Source organism: Pipistrellus kuhlii, unplaced genomic scaffold (genome assembly GCF_014108245.1).
Source record: "Pipistrellus kuhlii isolate mPipKuh1 unplaced genomic scaffold, mPipKuh1.p scaffold_m20_p_2, whole genome shotgun sequence".
Classification (NCBI taxonomy): domain Eukaryota; kingdom Metazoa; phylum Chordata; class Mammalia; order Chiroptera; family Vespertilionidae; genus Pipistrellus; species Pipistrellus kuhlii.
The window spans coordinates 179,247,094-179,263,725 of record NW_023425515.1 but is presented as its reverse complement, the minus strand read 5'-3'; the positions used below and the strand labels follow the sequence as shown (position 1 = coordinate 179,263,725).

Here is a 16,632-nt window from a genome sequence, read left to right as displayed (position 1 = left end):
TTTCACATCTTTAAGAATCTATCTCATGCCGAAACCGGTTTGGCTCAGTGGATAGAGTGTCGGCCTGCGGACTCAAGGGTCCCAGGTTCGATTCCGGTCAGGGGCATGTACCTCGGTTGCGGGCACATCCCCAGTAGGGGGTGTGCAAGAGGCAGCTGATTGATGGTTCTCTCTCATCGATGTTTCTAGCTCTCTATCCCTCTCTCTTCCCTTCTATAAAAATCAATAAAATATATTAAAAAAAAAAAAGAATCTATCTCATTATCAGTCTAATATGTTCCTATCCTTCCTTTAAGACCACGTTTAGCTATCACTTTCTGTAAAGCTTTCCTAACCCCATTCCCACCCCAAGATCTAAATGATAAGCTAAAAAGGAAGAGGAGGAAATGGGATAAGATGACCATGCCAGTTTCATCAGTTTGCCCTTTCCGTTTGGACCTTGCAGATGGTGAGGATCCAGGGAAGTTGAACCATGCCGTGTTAAAGAATGGCCACACCACCCCCATTGGGGATGCCAGATCTTCTAGTCCAGTCCCAATAGAAGAAGAACCAGAAAGAATAACAAGCCTTGGGAAACCTGTTCCAGAAGAGGATCCAAAGAAGCAACTAGGTAAGAAACTGGATTTTTTAGTTTAAGAACCATGGATTTAAAATAAAAAAAAGAGGCTGGCTGTTGTGCCAGTGGTTGAGTGTCAATCCATGAACCAAAAGGTCACTGGTTCAATTCTTGGTCAGTACACACGCCCAGGTTGCGAATTCAATTTCCAGTAGAAGCAGTACATCGATGTTTCTCTTTATCTCTCCTTCTCCCTTCCTGTCTCTGTAAAAATTTTAAAAAGACCCATGGGTCAGTCATTCTCATTTACCTCAGGGATTTGCAAGAACAAGGGGAGAAACAAAACCCAGAGGGAATTCTGCTCTCTAGCAATTCCCCAACCAGTTGTAACTTTAAGTAAAATTTCCCCCCTCTTATTCTTTAATTCACAAAGTATCTATATTTGTGATTCTCAAGGATGGAAGATGTTAAATGTCAGATAACTGTAGGACATTTTTAAGATACACATTTTTCTTCCTCCACCCAAGGTATTCTATTTAATGTCCCTCCTCCTGGCTCTTGTATAACAAATCACTAAGATAATAAGTATCACTTATTAATTTAAAAAGTGTTATTATATACCGTAAGTATTTTGCAGTTGGGAAACTTGCCTGTCAATCCTTCCTATATAATAAAGAGGTAATATGCAAATTGACCATCACTCGAACACATAAGATGTGGTCAAAGATGGCCGCTTCCATGTGGACACAAGATGGCCACCACAAGATGGCCAACAGGGGAGCACAATTAGGAGGAACCAGGCCTGCAAGGGAGGGTAGTTAGGGGCAGTCGGCCCAGCAGGGAAGGGCTGTTAGGGGCAATCAAGCCAGCATGGAAGCAGTTAGGTGTCTGTCAGCCTGGCAAGGGAGTGGTTAGGGGGTGTTCAGGTTGGCAGGCAGAAGTGGTTAAGGGCAATCAGGTAGCCAGGCAGGAGAGTGGTTGGGAGCCAGCAGTCGTAGATTGTGAGAGGGATTTCCCAGATTGGAGAGGGTGCAGGCTGGGCTGAGGAACACCCCCACCCCTTGTGTACGAATTTCATGCACCAAGCCCCTAGTTAATCTATAAATTAATAATGGGTAAAGTTGATTATAAATTGTTAGCTCTTTTAGTCTGTCTTGTTACTCTCTTACCTTTTAAATTGTATCTGTTACCACACAGGCTCCACCGGAAGCCGGCCTAATTCTGAAGCAGAGTTGGTTCCTGAGAACGCACCCAAACAACCTTTACTTCCCCCCAAAAGACCAGTGTCCTCTTCCCATGAAGCAAATGAAGGGCAAGCAAAGGATGCCATCTGTTCTGGCAGCTCAGCAAGGTCCCTGTCCGCCACCTCTACCGCTGCCCCCACCACAGCACCTGCCGCCACTGCCGCCACCACAAACCTACCAAACACTGTGGTTAATGCCTCTGTGCCCCCCACCCCAGCGCCCAGGACTCTTCCCGCTGCTGCCGCCAGCACTAACACTACTGCTACCCCGAGCCTCCCTCATCCCGTCTCTGCCAAGCAGCCCCCCGTCCCTCCCCCCAAACCAGCTCACAGAAACAGCAACCCTGTCGTTGGTAAGTAAGTCTTTAGGTTGCCATTTTGGGTTGGGTTGGGTTTTAGATGATTTTTTATAGGATAGCTTATCCAATATTGATTTGGTCTTTGAGAGAGTTTCCATATCTTGTCCGTTTGCACGCTGTAGAAAGGTCTTGGAAATGAGGCAGATGACTATGAGTGGAAACAGGAAGTCAGAAACCACTAAAATTTGGCTCAGGTGCGGGGATTCATATCTATTTCCCTAAAACTGTTTCTGAAACACTATCTATAGCTGGGTTACTGGGCGTGGGAAGATCACAACAGGTTTGACCAGCACAAAGAAAGTATTTATTTTAACCTACTTTAAACTGCCAGTACACTCCTTCAGCGTAAGCCCAGTGGGTGAATCGGTGATTTGTATAGATGCCAGTGTAATTTGTGGTTCAGAATCTGGCATAACGTCTTCAAGGGGAACTGCAAAAGAAATTATTTAAATTGTTCTGATAAAATCACGTTTTATCTTGAGAGTTAAAAATGCTACTTTTAGCCGAAACCGGTTTGGCTCAGTGGATGGAGCATCGGCCTGCGGACTGAAAGGTCCCGGATTCAGTTCCGGTCAAGGGCATGTACCTTGGTTATGGGCACATCCCCAATAAGGGGTGTGCAAGAGGCAGCTGATCGATGATTCTCTCATTGATATTTCTAACTCTCTATCCCTCTCTCTTCCTCTCTAAAAAAAAAAAATCAATAAAATGTATTTTTTTTTTAAAACGCTACTTTTAGTAAAATTAGTGGTGGAAGAGAGAAAGGGAGGATAATTGGTTTTAGTAAATTTTTTATATTTACCTGAAGTCCTTTTTAGGTCTATTTTCTTTATATAAATGCATACCTTCTTAGAGGAATTTTCAATAAAGGGAGGAGAGAAGGAAAATAGTTTTTCAGGAAAATGATACTAGGCTTAGTACTGCTTAAAATTTTTGTTAATGATTGGAAGAATAAAAAATATGCTTGTTGGCCCGCTAGAGTGTACCGTACTGTGCACAGAACGATTGCAGGTTCGATTCCCGGTCAGGGCACATATTATACCTGGGAGGTGGGTTTGATCCCCGGTTGAGACACATGCAGAAGGTGTTTCTCCCTTCCTCCCTCTCTTCCTCTTTCCTTTTCTCTCTCCCTCCCTACCTCCCTCTCTTTCTCTCTTTTCCTTTCCCTCTCTCCCTCATTTCCTCCCTCCTTCCCTCCCTTCCTCTCTCCAAGTATGTCCTCAGGTGAGAATTTAAAATATATATATGCTTGTTAAATGGCTAATAACCATCAAGTTGTGTGGAGTGACTAGAACCTTGAAAAACAGGCTTAGAATTTATTGTATGACAAGTTGGAGTGGCTTGATAAAAACAGGATGAAGGTTATTATTATTATCATATTATCACCACCTCAGATTGACTTATCTCTGAGGAACTTGAGAAGCATTCATATACCCATTTTCCAAAGCTCCTTGTGAAGTAGGAAATTGATTTTATCTATTATATAATTAGGGCAAGCAGAACAAGAAGAAATTGTGACTCATTCAAGGTTGCAGTTAGTGAAAGATAGAAATCAAACATAGGTTTTTCAACACTTGAGTACAGACCTGTTCTATACCCCTGTGTTTGCAAATGGTTGTCTAGACAGGTGTTCTCATCACAGTCGCCTGGAGGGGTTGTTAAAATACAGATTGCTGGGCCCTGCACTTAAAGTTCCTGGTTCAGTAAGTCTGGAATAGGGCCTGAGAATTTGCATTTCTGTAAAGTTCCCGGTGACGCTGATGCTGCATATACAGAGACCAGAACCACTGCTCTAAACCATAGTATACTCTCTTCAGGGCAAGCAGCTGCTGTCTTCAGAGAGGCAGCAGTAGCCCAGTCTACCCAAAAGTAGTATCTCTTTCATTGATCCTAAGGTTTACATTTTTTAAATCCTTTTTAAAAAATACATTTTTATTGAGTTCAGAGAGGAAGGGAGGGGGAGAGATAGAAACATCAAAGATGCGAGAGAATCATTGACAGGCTGCTTCTTGCACGCCCCCTACTGGGGACCGAGCCCGCAACTCAGGCAAGTGCCCTTGACGGGAATCAAACCCGGGACCCTTCAGTCCATAAGCCCATGCTCTATCTACTGAGCCAAACAGGCCATGGCTGAATCCTTTTTTTTAATTTTTATTTTTGTTAATCCTCACCTGAGGATACTTTTTCCATTGATTTTTTTTTTTTTTTTAAGAGGGAATGGAAGGGAGGGGGAGAGACAGAGAGAAACATCAATGTGAGAGAGACACATCAATTGGTTGCCTCCTGCATGCACCTTAACCAGGGCCCAGGATGGAGCCTACAACCAAGGTACATCCCCTTGACTAAAATCGAACCCTTAACCCTTCAGTTTGAGGGCTGACACTTTTTTTTTTTTTTTAATATATTTTATTGATTTTTTACAGAGAGGAAGAGAGAGGGATACAGAGTTAGAATCATCGATCAGCTGCCTCCTGCACACCCCCTACCGGGGATGTGCCCGCAACCCATGTACATGCCCTTGACCGGAATTGAACCCGGGACCTTTCAGTCCCCAAGCCGACACTCTATGCATTGAGCCAAACCGGTCTCGGCTGAGGGCTGACACTTTGACCACTGAGCCAAACTGGCTAGGGCTGAATCCTTTTTTTAATGTGTATGCGCTCTTTTTCTAGAAAGTCCTTTTAAAAATATACTTTGATAAGCCCAGCCGAGATAGCTCAGTAGTTGAGTATTAATCTGATCATGGTTTGATTCCTGATCAGGTACATGCCCAGGTTGTAGACTCAATCCCTGGTGGGGGCTGTGCGGGAGGCTGCTGACCAGTGATTCTCATCGTTGATGTTTCTGTCTCTCCCTCTCCCTTTTTCTCTGAAATCTGTAAAAATACATTACACACACACACACACACACACACACACACACACACACACGGAGTCTGCCGTCGCCGCCGCCACCAGACACATACACACACACTTACGATAAATGGCACTAAAACATCAGATTACCGCTCTGGCCTGTGTGGCTTCATTTCATACACCAAGTGGTGGTGGGTTTAGTTTCCAGTTAGGACACATACCCAGATTGCAGGGTTTGATCACAAGTTGATCTCTCTCTCTCTGTTTCTCTCTCTCTGTCTCTCTCTCTCTGTCTCTCTCTCTCTCATACATTTCTTTTTTAAAAAGCTGCCAAGTTTTCTTTTAAAAAAAGTAAAACATTTTTGTTAAAACTTTCTTATCAGAGTATTAGGATAGTGGAACATTTATTAGGTCTATAGATATTGAAGGGTAATTTTGTTTTAAATGAGTTATCCAGAGAATGGTAAAGCCATGAAATGTAATTTTTTGCCTGAATGGTTAAGACCGCTCAGCTCTAATCCCATGCCCTGGGCTGGCCCTTCAGAGCATTGTAAAGCCATCTTATAGTGAGATGTTGCTCTCTTTTTTTCCAGCAATAAACAGTGGAACATTGTTATCTAAACCGTCCCCACCCTTACCACCGAAGAGAGGCATTCCATCAACCTCGGTACCCACCGCGGAGCCCGCCGCCGCCACCAGCACGAAAGCACCAAGTGATCACAGAGAGAAGAGCACGTGCCCTGTGGGCTCCGAACAGCCTCTCCCGCCTCGCTCCCCATCCCCCCCTCTGCCCACTCACACCCCCCCAGACCCCCCGTGGTCCCCTGCACTCCCTGCTAAGACTTCTCACGCTGTGCCAGAGATTGAGTTTGCACCTTCTTTAGATCCACCCCAGGAGGTTCCCCAGCAGGAAGACCAGAAGAAGGAAGTGCCCAAGAGGATGTTGGACCACAGCTTCGGGGAGCCCCATGTACCCTCTAGGCTGCCCCCCCTCCCACTGCATATCCGAATCCAACAGGCCCTGACCAGCCCGCTTCCCATCTCTTCCTCCTTGGAGGGCTCTCACAGAGCTCACTCGTTGCTCTTCGAGAACAGTGACAACTTCTCTGAGGACAGCAACACTCTGGGCCGTACCAGGTCACTTCCCATCACCATTGAAATGCTGAAAGTGTGAGTGCCTTCAAAGCTTACCTCTTGTCTCCTCTCCTTTGCTTTCCTTTTCTAGTTAGTCCTTCTTGGGGAAAAAATTCTACTTATAAAAAGAAAATATGAATAAATTTAAAGTAAAAAAAAAAACAAACTCAACAAATAAGACATGTTCTAGAATTTGAATTTTGTTTACTCTGCTGATTTCTGTAACATGGTTTCCATAGCAGACAGTTTCATGACGATACAAAAAATCAACTTTTACTCTTTAAAATGGAAACCCCTGTATATTTTTTGATGCATAAGAGCAGGGATGTTGGCATAAGCTAGCTCTGGGTTCAAATGCCAGCTCTACTCTTATTTACTAGTTTGTAGTAGTGTATGACCCTTCACCTTTCTGAAAGGTTACGTAATTATTTTAATTTTTTAGTTCAGACGATGAAGAGGAGGAGCAAACCCACCCATCTGCATTCAGTGAAGACCTGCCTCCAACCTCAGTCTCTCCTAAACTACCGCAGTGTCTGCAGGAGGAAGAGGAGGAGAAGGAGAGCGACTCAGACTCAGAAGGTCCCATTCAGTACCGAGACGAAGAGGATGACGATGAAAGCCAGAACAGTAAGAAAGGGATGGGGAAAGCAAAAGAGAAAATTGTTTTATAGATAAAGTTACTGGCTGGTCTTAGCAAGTGAAAAATGAATGGAAACAGGCACTTTCTCCCATCCAGTCATCTGACTGCCTGATGTTGGCCTATGAGGAACTCTTGTCTCTGACATTGCCCTTGTTACAGCAAGCCAGTGAGCGGGAGCTAAGGAGATTGCATCATTCAGTTTTTTATCTGTTTTTAATAGTGGAATCCTGAAAGTGAGAGATCAGTCTTGAGATAGGAATTTTATGAGGTGTGTTAGCGTGAATACTTTTTGTGGTAACTCAGAGGGCTTTCCCATGCTTAGGTTCTCTCCTACAGCAATTCTTACTAAGTATGACAGTAGAGAGGGCTGGTAGAAGGGAGAAAATATCTTTAGCCCATCTGAGGCTATCTGGCTGAGATTTTTGGATGCTTTTTAGCTTTACCTCCACCTCTGTGTTAGCTGGGCGATGGAGGCCACGTAGGAAGCTGGGAGATAGGATATTATTTGTTCAGACTCTTGCCTGAAGCTCAAGCAGGTGAGGTTGGGCCTTAAGCTTCAACATCATTTTTCTTTTCTTGTGCAAAGGTGCTCTGGCCAACAAAGTGAAGAGGAAAGACACACTGGCAATGAAGTTGAATCACAGACCCAGTGAACCAGAGATGAACTTGAATTCTTGGCCTCGCAAAAGCAAAGAGGAGTGGAACGAAATACGGCACCAGATTGGGAACACGCTGATCCGGTAGGCCGTTCGTTAGAATGCATTGATTTGATTAGGATAGTATGTATGTTGGAGACTTATTTGGTGGTGAAACATTCATTTATCATTTTGTTACTTTTTTTAATTTTAGAAATAGTATAATATTTTAAAAATACCTATTGTGGCCTGGCCGGCATGGCTCAGTGGTTGAGTGTCAACCTATGAACCAAGAGGTCAGGGATAGATTCCCAGTCAGAGCACATGCCTGGATTTGGGCTCAGTCCCCAGGGTGGGGTGTGCAGGAAGCAGCTGATCAATGATTCTCTCTCATCATTGATGTTTCTCTCTCTCTCCTTTCCTCTCTCTGAAATCAATAAAAATATATTCTAAAAAACACAGACAACCTATTGTACCCAGTTGAGTATTCTCTAAAAACTTGGAAATTAAACCATAAGATACGTTTTGTTGTTGTTTTAAGTTTTAGAGAATCCAGGTGGTTCCCAGACTCCTCTGTCATTTATCCAGTTGCTCAAGCATGAGATGCCAGCCCATTTAAAGAGCACACCCACACTTTTTATTATATCTTTACACATGTTCCATGTAACTGCCTCCTTTCAAAATGTTACTATACATATTTTTTCATTATGTTACTATATTTTTCAAGTGAACTGGAACCCAAAGCACAGAGAAACTGAATGCAGGCCAATTACCTGCACAATATATTACACATTGAGCCCAGGTATACAGACAGGTGTTTTTTCCAACTCAGATGTATCTCTTGACAGAATGAGGAAGAGGAGATGGAACTGGTGACACATTACTTACAGAGTAATTAAGAATGTTCATTAACTAAAATATATTCTCCTCTCCTTACCTGGTTGTGCTGTTGGCCAGGATGGCACTCTTAATGCAAAACTGTGGCCCTCTGTTTGTCAGCAAAAGACCATCAAAATTAGGAATTCTTTTAAGATGGGAATCTTTGCCCTGCTGCATGGCTCAGTAGTGAGTGTTGACTTTGGAACCAGGAGGTCATGGTTCAATTCCCGGTCAGGTATATGCCTGGGTTGCATGCTTGATCCCCAATATGCAGGAGGCATCCAATCAATGATTCTCTCTCACCAATGATGTTTCTATCTCTCTTCCTCTCCCTTCCTCTCTCTGAAATAAAAAATAAATTAATTAATTAAATTTTTTTTAAAAACTTAAAAAAAAATAGTTATTACCATGTGTTTCAAAAACTGTCTGCGTACATCATAGCAACCGGTTATTCAGTTTTTCGGTGGTTCTGCCGTTTGGTCTATTTGCATATTAGGGATATATAGATATATAGATATATAGATATATAGATATATATCTAATAGATATAAAATTAGAAAATTACATATATATATATATACATATATATATACATATATATAAGAAATGAGTAATTTTCTGATTCCAAAAATGACACATCATTGGTAACATCTCAGAACTGTGGATGATGAGAAACTTCATCAAATATATATATTTTTTTGCATTTTATTTTATTTTATTTTTATTTTTTTTTAATTTTTAATTAAATTATTATCTTTGTATATATATCATTGCCCCTCACTTCATCAAATATTTGATAGAGAGGACCTTATTTTAAAATCTCAGTCCTTAGCAGAAACTGGTTTGGCTCAGTGGATTGAGTGTCAGTCTGCGAACTGAAAGGGCCCAAGTTTGATTCCGGTCAGAAATTTTTCTTAGTATGCCTGAAGGATCTGTGTTACTAACAGACTTGCTGAAGAAGCAAATATGTTCAGGAGCCACCAGTCCAATCCAAACATTCCTTTTACAGATGAGTACATTCAGAGTCTGACTGAGTTTTTTGTAGTGTTAGGGCTTGTTGATGTCAGAGCTAGAACTAGAATTCTGACCTCCTGTTCAGACATACAACTAGAGGCCCAGTGCACAAATTTGTGCACCAGTGGGGTTCCTTGGCCTGGCCTGTGGGATCAAGCCAAAACCAGCTCTCCAACATCCCCTGAGAGGTCCCAGATTGCAAGAGGGCACAGGCCAGCCTGAGGGACCCGCACCGGTGCACGATTGGGGCCAGGGAGAGACGCAGGAGGTTGGCCAGCCGGGTACGGACTGCAGCAGGGCTCCAGGGTGTATCTGGCCCATCTTGCTCAGTCCCGATGTACCAGACCCCAGCAGCAAACTAACCTATCAATAGGAGCATCTGCCCCCCTAGTGGTCAGTGCATGTCATAGCAAGCAGTTGAGAGACCTTAGCATATCATTAACATATTATGCTTTGATTTATTGAACAGCTGACTGGTCAACCAGACACTTAGCATAGTAGGTTTTTATTATATAGGATTCTTTTTTTATGTTGTAATACCTGTATGAACACTTTCAATGTGAAACTTGTTTGCTGAATCAGGTAAACAAATGAAATATCAAAACAGCCGAAACCAGTTTGGGTCAATGGATAGAGCGTCGGCTTGGGGACTGAAAGGTCCCAGGTTCGATTCCGGTCAAGGGCATGTACCTTGGTTGCGGGCACATCCCCAGTATGGGGTGTGCAAGAGGCAGCTGATCGATGACTCTCTCTCATTGATGTTTCCAACTCTCTATCTCTCTCTTTTCTTCTCTGTACAAAATCAATAAAATATATTAAAGAAAAAGAAAAGAAATATCAAAACAGTTTGGGACTAATATAAAACAAAGAACAAAACAGGTCTTTATAAACAGGATTGAGAGGTTTAACATAGATAATATTTTTATTTCTCTTTTTAGACGACTGAGTCAAAGACCAACACCAGAAGAACTTGAACAACGAAATATACTACAACGTGAGTCTGGTTATAAAGTTGTACAGATTTTCTTTATACATTTCTCACTGTAATATAAAAGAGAAGGATTTTCTGCAAGGGCCGAGGAGAGGGTATTCCAGCCAAGGAAGGACTTTCACAGCTTTTCCCCTGAAGGAACAGAGTTCCCCAAACTTTATTTACAAGATAACACTGCAGTATTGTTTAGTGTCCTGGGATGCGACAGGACGTTTTCCTGTTCTCACAGTCTCCTGAGCCTGCCCTGAGCCTGGGGGAGGATCTCACAGTGTGTGGTAGACGCCTCCCATTTCCCTTTCTTCAAGGAAGCAGAGTGGCTGTGCAGTTGGAGGGCCCTCCTGATCCAGGTGGAATCTTAGGGCTGGTGCAGCCGACTTGCTGCCTTTTTCATCTCTTAAGACTTTCATATCTCTAGTCACAAAAAAGGACCATGTATTTATTCCCCTCTCCTCCCCCCCTCCCCCCGTACATAATTAACTTCCTGAAATAGCATTCTAATCGAGGTCAGATCTATTCTTCCATGTTACAGGGTGAAAAAATTTGGTCCTGAAAACCTCCACACACCGAAGAGGGTTAGGCTTCATAGGGTTACTGTGGGCATGCTCAGTTTGGCCTTGTTCTCTCATTGTTGATTGGATATATGCAACTTAATCACTTAGTAAATGTTAAAGTGTGGGAGTCTTTACAAACCTATCACACAAAACTTAGTGTGATCTCCCTTCTAAGTGGTTACCTTTGAGCATGAACCTGAAAAGGGGTTTTTGTTGTTTATTAAGATTTTTTTTAAAAAAGGTTTTTTGTGCCGAAGCCGGTTTGGCTCAGTGGTAGAGCGTCGGTCTGTGGACTGAAAGGTCCCGGGTTCGATTCCGGTCAGGGGCATGTACCTTGGTTGTGGGCACGTCCCCAGTAGGGGATGTGCAAGAGGCAACTGGTCGATGTTTCTCTCTCATTGACGTTTCTAGCTCTCTATCTCTCTTCCTTCCTCTCTGTAAAAAATCAATAAAATATATATATTTTTTAAAAAAGGGTTTTTTTTTGTCAATATTTAGAGAGAGAGGAAAGGAGAGGGGTGGGGGAAAGAGAGAGAGAAACATCACTGTGAGAGCAAAACATTGGTGGCCACCTATCAGTGATCGAGCCCACAAGCCTGGCATGTGTCCCGACCAGGACTCAAACAGGCAACCTTTCATTGGCTCAACCAAAAGAGCCACACTGACCAGGGCTGCAAAGGGTTTTTTTAAAGGACACAGAGTAAATATTTTCAGTTTTGTAGGGTCAAAATAAAAGGAAGCTATTATTTAGGTACCTTTCAAACCATTCAAATGTAATCATTTAAAAACGAAAAAACCAACTCGGCCAGTGTGGCTCCATGGCTGAGCGTCGACCCATGCACCAGAGGTCACGGGTTTGATTCTCACAGCACAGGCCAGGGTTGTGGGCTTAATCCTCGGTAGGGGGGGTGTGCAGGAGACAACTGATTGATGTTTCTCTCTCATTAGTGTATCTGTCTCTCCCTCTTTCCACCTCTCTTTCTCAAAACAAGTAAAAACATATTTAACACAGAGGTAGAAGTTAACCTTAAAATAAAATAAAGCACAGTGGGGGGGGGAGATATTTTTAAAAATATGTAAAAATTAGTCTCAGCTCATGGGCAATAAAAAATATAGCCTACATACAATGGAATACTATGCTGTCATAAAAAAGAAGGAATTCTCATCATTTGCAGCAACCTGGATGGAATTGGAGAACATCATGCTGAGTGAAATAAGCCAGTCAATGAAAGAGAAACACCACATGACCTCACTCATTTATGGATAATAAAGAACATTATAAACTGATGAACCAAAAGATAGATATAGAGACAGTAAAGCAACAAGCAGACTGTCAAATTACAGCGGGGAATGTAGGGAGATCTGGGGGAGATAAGAGATCAACCGAAGGACTTGTATACATACATATAAGTACAACCAATGGACACAAAACTCTGGGGGGGGAGGGTATGTATTGGGGGGGGTCGATGGTAAGATACGTACACAGATAATAGTTTAATAATTAATTAAATAAATAAATAATAAAATCTAACTGCAACATAAATGTGTGTGTGTGTGTGTGTGTGTGTGTGTGTGTGCGTGTGTGCGTGTGTGTGTGTAGCCTACATTCCGGACTCTGTACCATAGTTTGCTACCCTTGCTCTTGAGTATTAGACTACCAGTTGACTAGCCATTTTGGTTAGCCATCCCCAAAATTCATGTTTTATTCTGACTTGAAATCTGTAAGAAACACCTGCACTGTAATTAGTGAAAAGCTTGATATGCAGATTGCCATTGTGAATTAACATTTTTTGTTTCTGACTCTCAACTGTAGCTAAAAATGAAGCTGATCGTCAGGCAGAAAAGCGGGAGATTAAACGTCGGCTCACTAGAAAGGTACATCGCCCAGTGTCGGTTTCTGTCTGTCTCCCGAGTGCATGTCTTATATTTGAATGACCTTACTGATTGGGGAAAAAATCGCTTGACTTGAATTGCCATAGGTTGCTATGAAAATAGAATACATGATGCAAATATAGAAAATAACACAATGTTATCAAGAGCTTTTTTTTTCCTTCACTTTTACTATTTAAAGAAAGCCTGGCATAAGAAGGTGCTCAGTAAATACATTAAATTTTACCTTTTATTTGATAGACCTGGGATTTTGATGCAGGCTCTAAATTAAAACCTATTGAAATATAGAGATGGTAATGGGAGTGTGAAACATTCGATTCTGTAAGGCAAACTGGTTATTTTCTAATCTGGGGAAGAATAAACTGACCCTTATTAATATCTGAAAAGCATGAAAAACCAACTAGGATTTCTTTCCTTGGTCCCAGATCTGTTAGGGTAGAATCTTTTTTTTCTTTTTTTCCCATTTATTTATTTATTTATTTATTTATTTATTATTGATTTTTTACAGACAGGAAGGGAGAGAGATAGAGAGCCAGAAACGTCAATGAGAGAGAAACATTGACCAGCTGCCTCCTGCACACCCCCTACCGGGGATGTGCCCGCAACCAGTGTATATGCCCTTGACCGGAATCGAACCTGGGACCTTTCTGTCCGCAGACCGACGCTCTACCACTATTTTATTGATTTTACACAGAGAGGAATTGAGAGGGATGGAGAGTTAGAAACGTCGATGAGAGAGAAACATTGACCAGCTGCCTCCTGCACACCCCCCACTGGGGATGTGCCCGCAACCAATGTACATGCCCTTGACCGGAATCGAACCCGGGACCCTTCAGACCCCAGGCCTACCCTCTTCCACTGAGCCAAACCGGCTTCGGCTGGGGTAGAATCTTTTCTGTACCAGACGTGTATTAGCTCTAAAGCTCTAGTATTAATACCTGTCCGTATTTTCCGGCGTATAAGACGACCCCCTAATTTTACAATTAAAACATAGGTTTAGGCCTATATTCGCTGTATAAGACTACCCCCCACTTCAAAGAAGACTTACTTTGCCATCAAGATCTGCAGGTAATTTTTGTGCAATTTTGGTCTTTTGCCTTCGATTCTCGGTTGACTTTTTCGTTTCAAAAGTCGTCTTATACGCCGGAAAATACGGTACCTGTTTCCTTTTCTTCTCACCATAATGGTTTGTAATTGCTTCCTGTAGATTTATTTTGGTCTGAGTGCTCTAGATATTTCTTAAACATAATAATCCACAAGAGAATGAGGGGATCTAGACATTTTCTTCCTCATTTCTCCCCTCCCCCAGAATCAGAGGAAGTATCTTTGCTAGAATAAGAACAGCTAGAGGCCAGGACTCGCTGCCTTCAGATTGTGCAGGTTACTGATGGTGCAATTTTAAATCATAAAGTATTGCAGAATCTGCTGTCCTGGACATGGTTCGTGTTGAAAATAAATTCACCCTTAATGTTACCCACTAGATATTATTTTCTTTTTTTTTCTTTTTTTTTTTTTAATATATTTTATTGATTTTTAACAGAGAGAAAGGGAGAGGGATAGAGAGCTAGAAACGTCAATGAGAGAGAAACATCGACCAGCCGCCTCCTGCACACCCCCTACCGGGGATGCACCCGCAACCAATGTACATGCCCTTGACCGGAATTGAACCCGGGACCCTTCAGTCCGCAGACCAACACTCTGCCACTAAGCCAAACCGGCTTCGGCAAGATATTATTTTCATATTAAATGTATTCGCTTTCTAATGTATTATATGTAAGTTTATAGCCCTGACCCTTTTGCTTCTCAAACCTGGCCCATGGACCAACAGCATTGGCTTTACCCAGGACCTTGTAAGAGATGCAGAATTGCATCTACCAGACTAGCTTATTTACATTTTAACCAGACCCCCAGGTGTTTTGTATGCATTTAAAGTTTGAGAAGCACTGGTAATACTTTACACTTGTTTATAGCAATGGTTTTCAAACTTAGCTGTGCATTCAGGAGCTTTTAAAAAAAAACACCTCTCAACCATTGAGCCATGCTGACCTCTCTCCCCCAGCCAGCATGGCTCAGTGGTTGAGCATTGACCTATGAACCAGAAGGTCACAGTTCCATTCCCAATCGGGGCATGCCCAGGTTTCAGCCTCATCCCCAGGAGACAGCTGATCAGTGATTCTCTATCTCTCCCATTTTTTATTTTTTTATTTATTTTGGTTGAATTATTTATTAGCAGTATTGTAACTGAACAATCAATGGGTCTATGCTGCCTGTCACTACTTGAGCCAATTAAGCAGAGACAGGTTTGAATCATATATGAGCATTTATTCCAAGACAGGTTTGAATCATATATAAGCATTTATTCCAAGACTGCCAGCAGTGTGGGAGAGCAACAGGTCATCCACAAAAATCTGTTCTAAAAAGTATTTTTTTTTTTTTTTTAAACCTCTCATCTTATCCTGTTTGGCTCAGTGTATAGAGTAGGGGTGTCGAACTCAATCAGAGAAGGGGCCAAAATCTAAAATCCAGCCTAAATCGCGGGCCGAATGGTTTACTGAACAGTCATAAACTGTCATTGTGATGGAAACGCAGCGGAGTGCAGTGATGACAGCGCGGTACGGGCCACATTGCAAGGCCTGGCGGGACGGATTTGGCCTGCGGGCCTTGTGTTTGACACATGTGATATAGAGCATCAGCCCATAGACTGAAGGGTCCCGGGTTCAGTTCCAGTCAAGGGCATGTACCTAAGTTGCAGGTCGATCCGGGCCCTGGTCAGGGTTCATTTGGGAGGCAATCAATCAATGCGTCTCTCTCACATCAGTGTTTCGCTCAATCGATGTTTCATACCTTCCCTTTCACTCTCTAAAAATCAGTGAAAAATATCCTCAGGTGAGGATTTAAAAACAACAACACGATCAATACCCAGAATCTCTAGGGATGGACCCAGGCATCAGAAGTGTTTGAAGGTCCCTATGTGACTCCAATATACAGCGAAGGGTAAACCACTGGATTAGAGGCGGTTTGAATGCATGATTGATGCCTGATTCTCAGCATAGTCAACTAACAGGCTCCATTTCTTCCAGCTAAGTCAAAGGCCAACTGTGGCTGAACTCCTTGCCAGGAAGATTCTGAGGTTTAATGAATATGTGGAGGTAACTGACGCTCAAGATTATGACCGGCGAGCTGACAAACCTTGGACCAAACTGACCCCTGCCGACAAGGTCTGTCTCTCTCTTTATGCAAAACACTAATGGAAAGGAAAACATAAACAAAATTTCTGTTTTTAATAATAATGTTAAATTTGTATCTTTAATTAATAAATTTAAGATACACATTAATTGAAGATACGAAATACAAAACTTGATATTAATGTTGCCACCAACAACAACAAAACTGGAAGAAGTTACATCCCAGTACAGAAATCTGGAAGGAAAAAAGACATATTTTTAATGGTGATTATGTTGGTTGGAGAGAGTCTGGGTATCATATGTTAGTAATTAACATATTTCACGTTTAAACAGGAAAAGCATTTTTCATGCGTGGAAACTATAAAAGTTATAATATCTCTTAAGCTCTTCAAGTGTTTTGATTTCACTGGAAATTGTAAGTTTATTATGAGATGCTGGTGTCAGGGAAGGCAGTGGGTATTGGCTCAGTGTTTCACCCTATGTGTTGCCCGGGCTTCTTTCTTCCCTCGGATTGCCTGCTGTGGGTTACAGTGACTCACAGAGTGAAGTACAATGGAGACCAGTGGTAAATACTGTAGCAGACAAAAAATGCTGAAACATTTCACTTTCACTCCACAGGCTGCCATAAGAAAAGAATTAAATGAATTTAAAAGTTCGGAGATGGAAGTTCATGAAGAGAGCAAACATTTTACACGGTAAG

The 16,632-nt window shown here is 42.2% G+C and overlaps 1 protein-coding gene across 7 annotated transcripts in view; it reads left to right on the top strand.

The window, feature by feature from the left end:
- PHACTR4 (phosphatase and actin regulator 4) overlaps window positions 1-16,632 on the top strand; it is a 69,753-nt gene that overhangs the window by 48,899 nt on the left and 4,222 nt on the right. For 5 of the 7 annotated variants that reach the window (XM_036444825.2, XM_036444824.2, XM_045584951.1 and 2 more), the window contains 9 exons: window positions 437-610; window positions 1,754-2,152; window positions 5,607-6,183; window positions 6,590-6,774; window positions 7,374-7,527; window positions 10,254-10,309; window positions 12,671-12,732; window positions 15,828-15,965; window positions 16,551-16,627. In XM_036444825.2, the coding sequence (XP_036300718.1) occupies window positions 437-610; window positions 1,754-2,152; window positions 5,607-6,183; window positions 6,590-6,774; window positions 7,374-7,527; window positions 10,254-10,309; window positions 12,671-12,732; window positions 15,828-15,965; window positions 16,551-16,627 (1,822 nt within the window). The remainder of the gene's footprint in view (window positions 1-436; window positions 611-1,753; window positions 2,153-5,606; window positions 6,184-6,589; window positions 6,775-7,373; window positions 7,528-10,253; window positions 10,310-12,670; window positions 12,733-15,827; window positions 15,966-16,550; window positions 16,628-16,632) is intronic. The other 2 variants (XM_036444823.2, XM_036444826.2) reach the window with 1 other exon arrangement.